This window comes from Euleptes europaea, chromosome 15 (assembly GCF_029931775.1).
Source record: "Euleptes europaea isolate rEulEur1 chromosome 15, rEulEur1.hap1, whole genome shotgun sequence".
Taxonomy (NCBI): domain Eukaryota; kingdom Metazoa; phylum Chordata; class Lepidosauria; order Squamata; family Sphaerodactylidae; genus Euleptes; species Euleptes europaea.
The window spans coordinates 51,520,851-51,534,486 of NC_079326.1; the positions used below are offsets into that span (position 1 = coordinate 51,520,851).

A 13,636-nucleotide genomic window follows, 5' to 3' on the forward strand; every position below is an offset into this window, starting at 1 on the left:
CGGGATCGCCTCAGAGGCTGGATCCCGCTGAGGTAACGCAAGAAGGGCCCGATCAATTTCGATGATCCCCTTCTTCTTCTTTTTCTCCTGAACTCCCCCTCTCACGATTTCTAAGAGTGGGAGATTTAAAAAGACTCGATTAAGGCGCTTTTAATAATAAAAAACATTAAACCTGCCCCCCCACCCCGTCCGCCATTTTCTCCGTCTCCTCCTGCCCTTTCCCAGATGGCGAGGAAATGGCGGCGGCGGAGCTGGGCGAGGAGCCGCCCCGAGTCCCTTCCTGTCGGCGAGGGGGACGTTTTGGCGGCCCCGAGGGCGAAGCGGGGGGGGGAGAAGGACGAGGGGGACCCCCCCTTTGAGCCGGGCCGCCATTTCTTCCTCGGCTTCCATTTTGTTTTTCCTCCGTCCTCGGGAAAGGGAGGGAGGGGGGGCGGCCGGTGTCGGGCCCGGTTTTTCCCTCCCATCCCCATCCTCCTGGAGGAGGAAGGAAGGATGTTAATCTCGTCGCCGTTGCCTTCGTGGGCTTCCTTCCCGGAAGAGCCCCTTGTTGGGCCGGGGACAGGCGCAAAAATACCCGGGGGGAAGAGTGCATTAAAAAAAAGGAAAAACAATCGAAGGCAAAACCATTGGGACCTGTTCTAGCTTCCTATTAAAAAAAACATCCAGTTAAAAAAGGAAAACAATCGAAGGCAGCAACATTAGAGTGTGTTTATTTTAGCTTCCTATTAAAAAAAATAAACATCCAGGGCGGCTTATGGTACTGAAATCCATAGGGAATAATTAAAATGAACTAACAAGGCATTTTTTAAAAAAAGGAAAACAATCGAAGGCAAAAACCATTAGAATATGTTTGTTTCAGCTTCCTATTTTTTAAAAAAAATAAACATCCAAGGCGGCTTATGGTACTGAAATCCATAGGGAATGGTTAAAATGAACTAACTAGGCATTTTTTAAAAAAGGAAAACAATCGAAGGCAAAAACCATTAGAATAGGTTTGTTTCAGCTTCCTATTTAAAAAAAAAATAAACATCCAAGGTGGCTTATGGTACTGAAATCCACAGTAAATGATTAAAATGAACGGGAGCCGTTAAAAAAAACTATCAATGCAGAAGACGAATTTTGCTTTTAACGAAAAGTTTACGGTTTCCATCCCCCCCCCCAGTCCTTGGAAAAGAGAGAAACGGCTGGTTTTGGAGCCTTTCCCCCCCCTTTCTCCCCCTTCTATCCTGGGGAGGGAGCGTCGAGAAGGATTAATCACTTCGCAATGGCTTCGTGAGCTTCCTTCCGTAATAAAAACCTATTGGTAAAATGGCTGGAGTTACCCAGCTACTACGTGGTGTCCTGTCCCTGAGAACAAGGGAGACTGTAGGGGAATTTGAAGGTGATCCCCTTACAAGAGCTGTATACAAAAATTTACTTGTATGGACATGTAAGATGACCCCCCCTTTTTCCCCCCCTGCTGGCATGCCTGTAGGGAAAAAACTATCTTCCTTTTGTGTAAACACCTTAACTGCAAGTGACCTGCCTTTGTTTTCTAATTTGGTGTACTGTGTGAAAGACACGAAACAGGCTCTGCACCTGCAACTTGAACACTCACAGGGCTGATTCATGTTGTTTCCTGTGTTGTGCTAAGTTATCTTCAGTTACTATTGTGGGGGTGGTTATTAGCACTTAACTATCTAGGCTCAGTCTAGACTCCTGTATTCTGAAGAGCCAGTGTGGTTAGAGTATTGGGATAGAAATAGGGAGACCTGGGCTCAAATCCCTGCTTGCCATGAAAGGACAGAGGTGACCTTGAGCTAGTTATTCTGGCTCATATTGGAGGAAGGGCAAAATAAAAAATGCATTAAATATGTACAAATCTGGATTTAGGTGGAGGAAGGTGACTGCAAGTCCTGCCATTTAGGAGCGTGTTGACTTTTCTCCCTGTTGTATGATGTGCAGCTTCACAAGTTGTATGCTCAACGTTTTTGCAAGCGTTTTCTTACGAATGTTGGGTGCTAGAACATTGTTACGTTAGTTGGCAGCCACGTGTTTACCCCTTATACATAGCAATATTATAGATCAGATATTCCCAACATTATCCTCCGTCTAGATACTTTAGGAATTTTGAGAGAGATGGTGCCACCACAAAATGGCTGTCATGGGGTGGGGCCAATTTCAAAATGGCTGCCGTGAAGGTGCTGGCAGGTTCAAGGTGGATTACAGCATGAGAGGACAATACAATAAAAAATAGTACAGTACAGAGTAAAGGCTAGATTACAAAATTGGAAAAGTACAATGTAAACAGTATAATACATACAATTAACAATTCAAATATTTTAAAACCTTTAATATTTTCAAACATTAAAATTGTGATACTGTCATCTGCAGTCATTGCCCTGTTTTCTCGAACAGTTGTTGAGGTGGTCATAAGGGCTGAGCTTATTTGCTGTTCAGCTAAAATGAATTATGGTGGGTACTCCTCGTTACCACCTGTAGGTCTTTGATATGGAAATCCAGTCAATACTGTGGTGGGAGACCTGCAGGTAGCCCTAGTGCCCATGACGTCTTGGTAGAGTGGCAGGGGGAAATAGGGGTGCGGGATTCCAGTGCTGCAATTTCACTTCCTGGGTTGCTGTAGTGCTCTAGGGCTCCCCTCAGATTATTACAGGGTTGTCCTAGAAGTCAAAATACAACCTATTTGCATGAGTGGTCCCCCACCAGGTTGCCAGCATTATGCTCGTGTACAGTGAGTTTTATTAGTGTGTTATGAAGTTGTCTTAGGTGTGGCAGGTGCTACCATGTTGAGGTGGGCATTTCTGGCTGGTACTGGCGAATTTCATGGAAGGTGACTTGAGTTAATCTGCCTTCTGTTATCTTTACAACCACACCTTAGAGCTGGTTGTGTGCCCAGGGCTGGAGGGGAAGGAAGGAATATGAAAAGTTATAAGAACGGGGTAGCTCGAAAAGGGATAAGCAAGGACTATAGTAGGTGTTGTTAGCAAGTGGATGCCTTGGCACCCATGGAGGCTGTATTAGAGGTCATTGCTGTAGATTGTCTTACATCTTATTGAAAAGCATTTTGAAGACGTAAAGGGGAGCAAAAACATTTTAAAATCTTGGATTTTGCTAATTATTTTGGAAGAGAAAACACTATAAGGTGGTACTTTTCTATGGAAAAGTGTCCTCAAAGGAGGTGCGCAGAATCACCAGAAGTGAAACAGTTCATTTGAAAAAAATGTGCAAGCTTTTGAAGATTTCCGTTTGCAAATCAGACTTGTACATTGCATTATGACTAGCAGCTGTTCCTAGTAAATAAATTTTACTGTCATTTTCAGCAAAGCCCTCACTTAAGGTAGAGTGAAAGCTCTTTTATAATTTCGGGGAATATAATTTGCTGGAAATTCCTCATGGTATTCTTTAATGACATACTGATTTATGTTGTAACATCTGCTGCTGATTTTTTAAAGTTACTTGAGTAAATGAAATAAATTTCTTACAGATGCGGTATTCCAGACAGACTAACTATCCCGACTGGGATGACAAGCAGTGTTGGGATGACAAAACAGCCAGCAGGCACCATCACAGGAAAAGACCATCACACAGCAGTGCACATGAGAGCAAGCGCTGCAAATATAATCACGCCCAAACTTACGACAGGTCGGTAGCCTTTTTCCTGGATAAGAGTTGCTTTGTGCTTAAGTTAGCCTCTGTATAATTTTGATGCATGAACTGCTAATTCAGTAGTCAGTGCTGGAATTGATGGTGTGTGTTTTTCTGTCCCTCTCTAGCCTTTATTCAGACGCCGATTGCTTCCATGAAAATGAAAGAGATCATCATGAACGGTGCTATGTGGAAGAATACAGCGACAACTACAGTCAGCTCTCTGAAACCAGGCATCATTGCAGAGACCATGAGAATGGCTATGACAACCACAGTAGCAAGTCATCTTGTCATAGTGTCCAAAGCAGTTACAAAAGAAAACACAGGACTCATGGCAAATCAGATCATCAGTCACACACGGTATGAATGATTTAGAGTTCATTGAATGTTAATATATTAACCTCATCTCAACAATTACACAAAAATGAAGGGTTGGGTTATGTCGCAGCTAAGAAAGACCAGCTCTTTCTGTTAAATCTTGTTTTTCTGAAATGAGGATGCTGTTTAGACAGATGTTTTCTAGCATCATTAGTGTTACTTGTTTATCAGACGGTATTCCACTGATATTTCTGAACATGTACTTGAATTACATGTCATTTGGAAATGTGTATCAGGTTTCACATTAAGAATGGCTTCCTGTTAGACAAATTCCATGCAATTGACAGCTACAAATTACATTTTAAATACTGTGTTGTTTGTGAGACCAATTAGGTCTTATTGAACAATGTAAAGATAAAGTGGAATTAAATGCCTCTTAACCGGATATTATATGCTATTCAGTAGACAAGTATATTCCCTGTTAACATTCAGTAAATAGAAAAGACAGTTGTACCAATCCAGGAAAGGGTGATCATGTATAGAAACTGGCTTCTGTGCCCAGAACTTCCTGCCCTGCCATCAGGTGGCTGCTCGGGGGTTTGGGGTATGCTCAGTGTTGTCAGCACTATTGGATCACTGCTTATTCAAGACAGGCGTGGGGAGTAGTTACAAAACTCGGGTCATTCACAACTCCCTACGGTCTAGTTGGCAGTTGCCACGGCCAGAGCTGATAGTGCTGATTATCTTTGGAGCAAGGGAAAAGAACCCCCCAAAGTACAATGGCTACTGTGTTCTGCATTGGGCGGCATAAATGTAATACCAACAGCTCTTCAACTAATGGTTATATATGCAGTAAAGGAAGGAGGTTTCATGAATCCAGGCATGACTCACGTAGGACCTTGCATTTAATTACCTGTATGATGGATGTAATTTATTTTAAAAAAAAATTGTTTACCATTAGGGTTACATAATAGGTTAGTAAATTCTATTGCTTGTAATGTAACAGCTTTAGACTGGTAATATTTTATATGCAAGATTTAAATCTTTTAGCAAACCATATTTTTTTAAAAAAAGAATTTATGTTGTGTGTTGTTAACCTTGCCACTTGAAGAATATTATCTGAAAATCTGTTCCTTGCCATGTTTTTTTCCCGTAACCTAAACTATGTGCCCTGTGAAATTCTGGGGAATTTGAAATTGTTCCTGCCAACCGTTTGTGGCCTGGCGCGTATCTGAATGCCTGAATATCTCCCTGCTGAATGAATTTCGTATTCTACCCTGAATTCACTCGGGTTTATTGATTGGCTGGATGATCTTGGTGCCGCGCACTTGCCGTTACCAGAGGAGTCATCGAAGGAAAAGATCGAGGAGTGTAGAGGATGATGAGGAGGGTCACCTGATCTGTCAGAGTGGAGACGTACTAAGTGCAAGATGTATAGAATATTTTTCAAAACTTATTCACTTTTCAGATAAAATAATTACTTTTAGTTAAGTTCAGGACACTTTGGAAGTCCTTTTCTTTCTTTGGTTTTTGTTATGTTATTTGGTTTTTTTTTTCTGGGGGGGGACATTATTTTAATACTATGATTAAATTTTTAATCAAATTCCTACACAGTAAACAAAGCTAGTCTAGATTGAGATAGACATAATCTGTCTTGAAGCGTTGTCCAATTAAATATTTTAAAGATATCTAGTTACTTTTTACATGGCGGCACAGCCTAGAACATAATACGGTGTATTGAATAATGAAATTATGTCATTGCCTGTATAACTGATTTCTTCCCCCTGCTTTTAGATGAAATTGTCACTACTCTGGGTGAAGGTGCTTTTGGAAAAGTTGTGGAGTGCATAGATCAGAAAACGTAAGTTATTTAGATTTAGACTCTAGACCAGGGGTTCTGGGCAGATTATTTTGAAGGATATGTATTCAAAAGTGGATGGACCTTTAGCATAAAATGTGAAGAACAGCTTGCTTCCTGCTGTGTGCATTAAAGATTGGTCTCTTAATTCAGACAAAATAAGTTGCAGTTTTCTTGCAATCAGAGCAAAAAAAGAAGAACATATTCATTATATTAATGAAGTTCTGAGCCCTGACCTGGAGAAGCTGGGCTAGCCTGATCTCATCTAAAGCAGGGTTAACCATGGCAAATATTTGGATGAAAGGCCTCCAAGGAATGCCAGGCCCATGGTGCAAAGGCAGGCAGTGGCAAACCACCTCTGAACGTCTCTTGCCTTGAAAACCCTATGGGGTCACCACAAGTCAGATATGACTTGATGCATAAATAAATAAAGTTCTGTGTCCCAGTGATGCTTCACAATGTTTTTCTCTCATTTTTAGGGGAAATAGACGTGTAGCAGTAAAAATAGTAAAAAATGTTGATAGATACTCTGAAGCTGCTCGATCAGAAATACAAGTGTTGGAGCATTTGAAAGCATCAGATCCTTACAGCAAATAGTAAGTTTGGCATAATGGAAGATTTTTAAAAAGAGTTTTGATTGTAGTGACATCATTTAATAGGAAGCATTTTGTTCAGTACACCATCTCATCCTTGTCTGATAAGTGTTTCAGCTATCAGTTTGTATTTAATATTTCTAGGCTTCTTGTCTATGTTCAGAACCTGTTTTTTGTAACATCTTTTGCATCTCATGAAATTGCAGCCGCTGTGTCCAGATGCTGGAATGGTTTGAACATCATGGCCACGTCTGCATTGTTTTTGAACTGCTGGGCCTTAGTACTTACGACTTCATTAAAGAAAACAGTTTTCTGCCCTTTAGTATTGACCACATTAGACGGATGGCATACCAGATTTGCAAATCTGTAAATTGTGAGTATACAGAGCACACGTGGCTTATTTCAGTTCCTTTAGTTTCCTGGGCAGTTTTTAAGTTTATAACAAAAATGTAGTCAGTAGAAATAACTGTAGCCCCTCCCATTACATCTTATATTTAAATGTTCTGACATTAAAAGCCACCATAAACAAATTTTGGGCTTCTAAAAGTCATGCAGGGGATGGTAGCTACAAATTAATTTTTATAGATAGTTAACCTTGTTTAAGTAAGGCACTTTGGCAATGTGAAAAACAGTGTTTGTTATTTGTGACAGCAAAGTCATGTTTATTTGTTTTTGTGATATAAAATTCATGCAGGCTTTAACTTTGGGTCCCTATTTGATAACTGTTTTAAAACAACCTGTTGACTTTTTCTTTCCAGTTTTGCATTCCAATAAACTAACACATACGGATTTGAAACCTGAAAACATCCTATTTGTGAAGTCGGACTATACGGAGCAGTATAATCATAAACTGGTAGGTCTAGGCACTTACATTTATAAGCAGCTTTCAGTGTGTATTGTGTTCGCTGTTGCTCAGAATACTTAGTAATACATTGCTTGTTTCAGAAACGGGATGAACGCACACTGAAAAATCCAGACATCAAAGTTGTGGATTTTGGCAGTGCAACTTACGATGACGAACATCATAGTACTCTTGTGTCTACCAGGCATTACCGAGCTCCTGAAGTAATTTTGGGTGAGTCACAAAACATTCCCCTTTGTTCAGGCAAGTAGGTCTGTTTGGTACCGTGTGTCCTTTTTAAAGGAAGCTTCTAAGTAGTCCTTTTGTTAGCTGCAGTCCTGGAATTATTTTATAGTCATTGTTCCCTGGATTAAGTTTTGCATTTTGAAACTTCACTGTGGTTCACATGTTCTGGGCGTGCAACTTTGAAGTGGTATTGATGGCTAATTTGTGACTATAGTCAGTTGTCAACACATGGTCATATGGAGCAGCTCTATTTCAGATCAGCTTGAGATATGAAATCCTGGTTTTAAAAAAAGTAATATTAAACTTTCCCCCTGTAGCTTTGGGATGGTCCCAGCCATGTGACGTGTGGAGTATTGGTTGCATTCTCATTGAATATTACCTTGGATTCACAATATTTCCGGTATGTAACTACAAAAAACATTTATTATGTAAGAGATTATGACTGTTCTTTGGAGGAAGATCTGATTGGCCTTCATGATACTGTGTACTGTTAACTACTACTAGAAGCTTATGGTGCTAAGTGATCTTGATATAAAATGTTCTGTTTCTCCTCAAAGAGTTCTGTTTCTCATCAAGCATACAAATATCACTCCTTACTCTGTTCTGATCAGTTTTATATGGTGTTGCATTAGTTGCTTCTCTGAGGCTGCGGCGTCTTGAGCTGTGGGTTATTTTCCTCCATCTTCAGGGTAGGCAGGACTAATATTTATTAATTTTGCTAACTTCCTGTCTACCCTTGATGGGAAAATAGCCTGCAGACCTCAGTTCCGTCCTGCCTCTAGGGGAGTAGGTCGCAAAGGAGAATTTCACTTGGAAATTGTAATGGGGAAAAGTCAGCTAGGTGTAGTTTAAAGTTAGATTCATTGATCAAGACATTCCTTATGCTTGTTTGTTTACATATTCAAAACCAGTGTGTGTGAAGCATCGGGCAGCACTTCTCCGGGGAGGGTCTTGATCTCTGCTGGCGGTTTCATAGGCTGCGTTTAAAGAGAATTGCCAAGCCACAAAAAAAGAGATCCTATATTGGAGGGGGAAGGGGAGGGTAGAAAGTTTGTGTTAGCCTGTGGTGAACATTGCTCAGTTTAAGTTAGCTGTCAATTTCACTAGGTGCTTATTTAAAATGAACTTGGGTCCAAATCCATGAACACCTGCTAGTTTTTTTAACCCCACCCACTTGTCATGCTGCCAGAAACTGGAAATCAGTGCACGCTTGGACACCTTATCTACTGAACAGTTTCAGATTTTTTCCAGTAATTTTTTCAGGTTCACCGTATCTAAAGCATTTGTGCACTATTTTTTCCCCCTTAGACACATGACAGTAAAGAGCATCTGGCAATGATGCAGAAGATACTGGGACCGTTACCAATTCACATGATTCAGAAAACAAGGTAAACCCAAATGCTTTTTAGGTCTCATGTCCCCCCCAGACAATTAATGTCCTCTGTATTCAATTCTCAGGATGATTGGTTTATATACCCTGCTCATTTACAATGCTTAAGGCGGCCTCTTCATGATAAATACTTTCAATGGGTGTGTGTAGAAATGCTGGTGTAAATCAGTCATCATTTTCTCTAAGAACGTTCTATGGGAGTAGTGTTGTGATTGGTTCTCATTGGTGGCAGCAGGTGTACATTCCAGGTGTGTGTACAAACCCTCAGTCTTTAATATCCAAATTTTGTATGCTCAGCGACTCCCTGCCCCCGGGGGAGGGGAATAGCTCTTTATAGCTCCCTGACAGTTCTGATGATGGCATTTGGTGTGGAAACTACCTTTTATTTTACACAGGTTTGATTACAGGCTAGAGTAGACTTCCCACGGGCTGTTCTGGGTAACTGAAACATGGTTCTTTGTATATCATTCTACTAGCAAAACTAGTGGCCCCATTCTAATTAGTAGGGATAGAGAAAGTGAGCGTCTCTTTGAGGCAAAATTTACAAAAAAGGGGCCAGCCCACTTTCACATTTGAGAGTGACAGGACTGAACATGGATGTTGCTCATGAAGCCTAGCAGAGTACACCCACAATCCTTGGTCCAAATTCTAGCTGTGTTTCCCTCTTCCCCAGACAGGCATGTGTAACATGAAGCATGTGTCTTCAGACCCCAGTTTCAACGACATACAGCATGGGGGAGAGAATGGTTTTGGAGGAATAAATTCCCCTTCTGGGACTTATTCCTTGTAGTTCCTCTTAATTTCAAAAATTATCTTTAATTCTCGGCTACCCACTGTGAATTATCTCTAGTTAGATTGGAGACTTAAGGTTTTTTTTGTAAACTTAAATGGTTTTCTGTGGTAAAAGTCAAAAGAGAAGTTAAATGTCCTCTTTGTCCTTTGTTATGTGGGACTTGGTTTCATTGTGTTCAGGAGGAAACAGGACTGATAATGGCATCTGATTTCTAGTATTTCCTGCCTAGCCAGAGGCAAAGTACTTTCCATTCTTCAGCTTAGCAAAATGGTGCTTTTATGACAAATTCTGGGCTCAGTTACATGGTTCATAAATGCTGGTGCTCATGCCGATCAGCTGGCCTCCATTCCATGCCTTTTCTTTGCTCCTTTGGGGGACAGGCTAGGCTTCATGATTGATGTGTGCAGAACTGGATTCTGTCCTTGAGTTGATGGTACAATGCAATGTGCAAGCTGAAATAGTATTTCAGTATGGGAATAAAATGTACCTACAGCATAATATTTTTTGTAAATTGTGCATATTAAATACATTTTCTAAATACTTTGGTAGCTTGACTACCTGTCTAGAGTACTATCAGAAGTATGTGATGCGAAGTTTCATACAAATTCTAATTTTGTATACCACCAGGAAACGCAAGTACTTCCACCAAGACCAGTTGGATTGGGATGAGCACAGTTCCGCTGGAAGATATGTTTCAAGGCGCTGTAAACCACTGAAGGTACGATGATTCTATATGTTCATGTGGTAGTTTGGAGTGTCCCCACACTTTGCTTGTTCAGCATCTGAGATGTTCCTTTTTTTTTCTTCCTCTCCTTTTAGGAGTTTATGCAGTGCCACGATTCTGATCATGAAAACCTATTTGATCTCATACAAAGAATGTTGAAGTATGACCCTGCTGAACGAATTACCCTTTCAGACGCTCTGAAGCATCCTTTCTTTTTCCCATTGAAAGAGATGTAAAATAACTACGGTTTTGTAGAAAGTTATTAAAGACTGTGTCAGAGCAAATGTGATTTAAACATTTTGTATATTAGAGCTGTAAATGTTTTGTATTGTTGAACCCAGGTCTTGAAATAAAAAAGTTTAGCAGTTTGTCTTGTAATGTTTATGAAATGTTTTAGGTGCCCTCCTGTGTGAGTTGAGCAGTATACAGAGTAGAATTGTCTTACCTTCAGTGGTTTATGAGAGAGGGAGAAAAGCTTCTCTGTCCACTCTCTCCAGCCATGCATAATTTTATAGACCTCTATCATGTCTCCCCTTAACCACCACCTTTCCAAGCTAAACAGCCCTAAGCGTTTTAACCGCTCCTCATAGGGCAGTTGCTCTAGCCCTGAGAGGAAGAAGGCAGCGCTCCTCAGCAATGGGATTAATGTTACAGGGAACTCTTGTGCACAGAAAAATAAATACTCTTATGAAGAACCCCCCTCCAAGTATCTGGAACAAGAGATGTTAGGAAAGTAGAGAAGTATCTTAATCTAAAACAAGCTCAAGCAGATCCCACAAAAGCACCTAAAGTGAAGCTCATTCTGGCCATATTGCTGTTTCTTTAGAGTTGGGAGGAAACTTGGTTGTGTTGGGCTTGCCACGCTGGCCTGTGGGTATGCCAGGAGTCTCAAGGTTGACACTAGGTTGTTTACGTTCGGAGGCTTTTGGCTAGTGGTTGCCCATGAGCGCATGTGGTCCAGGATCAGTTGAACTCCACAAGTGAGGAGAACCATGTCCTGCAAAACCTCCAGGCAGTACCTCTTTGTCAGGATTTTGTTTCAATTTTTTCATTTTTAGCCCATTAAACACGGTGTCCAGGTGATTCAGGACCTCTACCACATCACCAGATTAAGGATATACAGAGCTCTGTATCGTCAACATATTCAACCTCCCCCTCCAGGAAACAGTGGAGACAAGTAGGATGAACACATGAAGTTGCCTTATACTGAATCAGACCCTTGGTCCATCAGCGTCAGTATTGTCTACTCAGACCGGCAGCGGCTCTCCAGGGTCTCAGGCAGGTTTTTCACATCACTTGCCTAGTCCCTTTAACTGGAGATGCCGGGGGGTTGAACCTGGGACCTTCTGCATGCCAAGCAGATGCTCGACCAGAGCTACAGCCCTTCCCCAAGGATGCCTTGTTGGCCCCCTTGGTCCAATCTTGGATAAGTGGAGAGGGGTCTTTAATGAACAGGCAGCACCAGGGCTCCTACAATGTCTGTCATCTGGTTGAAAAACAGCCGCTCCAGCTCTTTAAGCAGACACCCCCTCCCCCCACAGGGAATAATCCAGCCCATCCCTCCTTAACACTACCCCTACCATAAGGCGCAGCAGTTCAGCCTTCCACTCAGAGATTGCACTGGCTCTGGAAAAAAGGAAGTAAAACCATCACCACCCCACTGTGACCAGCTTTCTTGAGGCCCCCGTTTCTACCTGTTTTCTCCAGCAGTGGCTGTTTCAAAATGGAAAATGCTTGCCAAACTGCCTGTGTCATTTGCTGGTGGCCTCAAACAGGGCAGGCGCCATATTGGGGGGGCAGGCTATTACTGGTCTATCCCATGTGCGTCTCCACCGATGGGAGCAATCTCTGTTAACACAATTGGGCTCCTTAACTTCTCCCCTACCTGCTGCAGTGCAGGGGGGGCAGGATTCCCTCAGAGAGTAGGGGGAAAAGAAGCAGGGAAAACTCCCCACCTCTTGGCCAGAGAGAAACCCATTCAATTTTATTATTTTTGCTGAATTAACTCCTACAGATATTTTTTTGATGTTAAACAAAATGCATGCCAGCAACCAAAGCTCTGAACACACATGAAGCTGCCTTATACTGAACCAGACTCTTGGTCCATCAAGGTCAGTATTGTCTATGCAGACTGGCAGCGGCTCTCCAGGGTCTCAGGCAGAGGTCTTTCACGTCACCTACTTGCCTGGTTCCTTTAACTGGAGATGCTGGGGATTGAACCTGGGCCTTCAGCGTGCCAAGCAGATGCTCTACCACTGAGCCGTGGCCCCTCCCCTGTAGTGCTCCAAGATGATCTGGAACCTCTGACGTGCCGCTGCCCTCCAGGGGCAGAATTTTGCAAGACAACTGCGGGCAGTTTAATATTAGTCAGATGGGACTCCCAAACCGCCGCCAGTGTTTCACAAACCCAACTGCCTTAGCCAAAGTTACAGCTGAATGAATTATTTTTCCATCTGTCACCTTTAACCCTTTATTAACCATTCAGATATTGTTCCTTTAATTTTGTTTACATTAAATGTAGAAGAAAACTGCCTCTTTGTTAATCTAGCATACTCCCTTGGCCTGAAGGAGGCTGTAATCTAAGGGGGGGGGGGAGAAATGACCTGATAATAGCTTTTCTTGTAATCAACAATGATAATGATGATAAAACTGTTTTGGGGATTAATACATAGTGTATCTGAAGTGCTTAGAACATCAAAAGTGGCAAATCTTTTAATTCTTTAATCTTATTTTGCAGACAAAATAATGATTGATTAGGCAAGGTTCATTACTACATTAAAACCGCAAGAATATCGGAACTGGAAAGTTGAAGGCAAATGCATTGTAGCTTGAACTGCAGGAGTAGTACTGCAAATATGGTAAAAATCCATTAATTCCCAGGTCCAGTTACCCCCTCCCCCTGCACAAAACCACACGTAGGGGCCTCTTGACTTTGGATACTTGTACAGTTTAATTTGCAAACAGAATTTGTATAACAAATTCCCACCCCAACCCCCAATCATGTCTACTTGTAAACTTTTTTATAGAAAACCCAGGGATAAAATGAATTCAAATTGTGAAGGCCTTAAATTATGTTACAGTAGAAAATACAGGAGGTAGAATGTAACTGAAAGGATTAATGCAACGTTAGGATCAAAATTTATAGCTCCTGTAAGCTACTAACACATGGTTTTAAAAAACCTAAATTCATGTGTTCTCTAATCACCATAGAAAACACGAAATAAATTT

General features: G+C 41.5%; 1 protein-coding gene across 1 annotated transcript; it reads left to right on the plus strand.

The window, feature by feature from the left end:
* The first annotated feature begins 3,484 nt into the window (after positions 1 to 3,484).
* CLK1 (CDC like kinase 1) lies at positions 3,485 to 10,644 on the plus strand. Its single transcript, XM_056861092.1, has 12 exons — positions 3,485 to 3,642; positions 3,774 to 4,005; positions 5,305 to 5,395; positions 5,758 to 5,824; positions 6,301 to 6,417; positions 6,621 to 6,787; positions 7,173 to 7,267; positions 7,360 to 7,489; positions 7,819 to 7,901; positions 8,810 to 8,889; positions 10,312 to 10,402; positions 10,504 to 10,644. Exons 1-12 carry the CDS (start codon positions 3,485 to 3,487, stop codon positions 10,642 to 10,644), a joined length of 1,452 nt encoding a protein of 483 aa, XP_056717070.1.
* Positions 10,645 to 13,636: the final 2,992 nt, after the last annotated feature.

Coding starts and splice junctions, on each gene's coding strand:
- CLK1 (XM_056861092.1), top strand. CDS start 3,485: ATGCGGTATTCCAGACAGACTAACTATCCCGACTGGGATGACAAGCAG. Junction 3,643..3,773: donor CACGCCCAAACTTACGACAG/GTCGGTAGCCTT, acceptor GTCCCTCTCTAG/CCTTTATTCAGACGCCGATT. Junction 7,490..7,818: donor AGCTCCTGAAGTAATTTTGG/GTGAGTCACAAA, acceptor TTCCCCCTGTAG/CTTTGGGATGGTCCCAGCCA.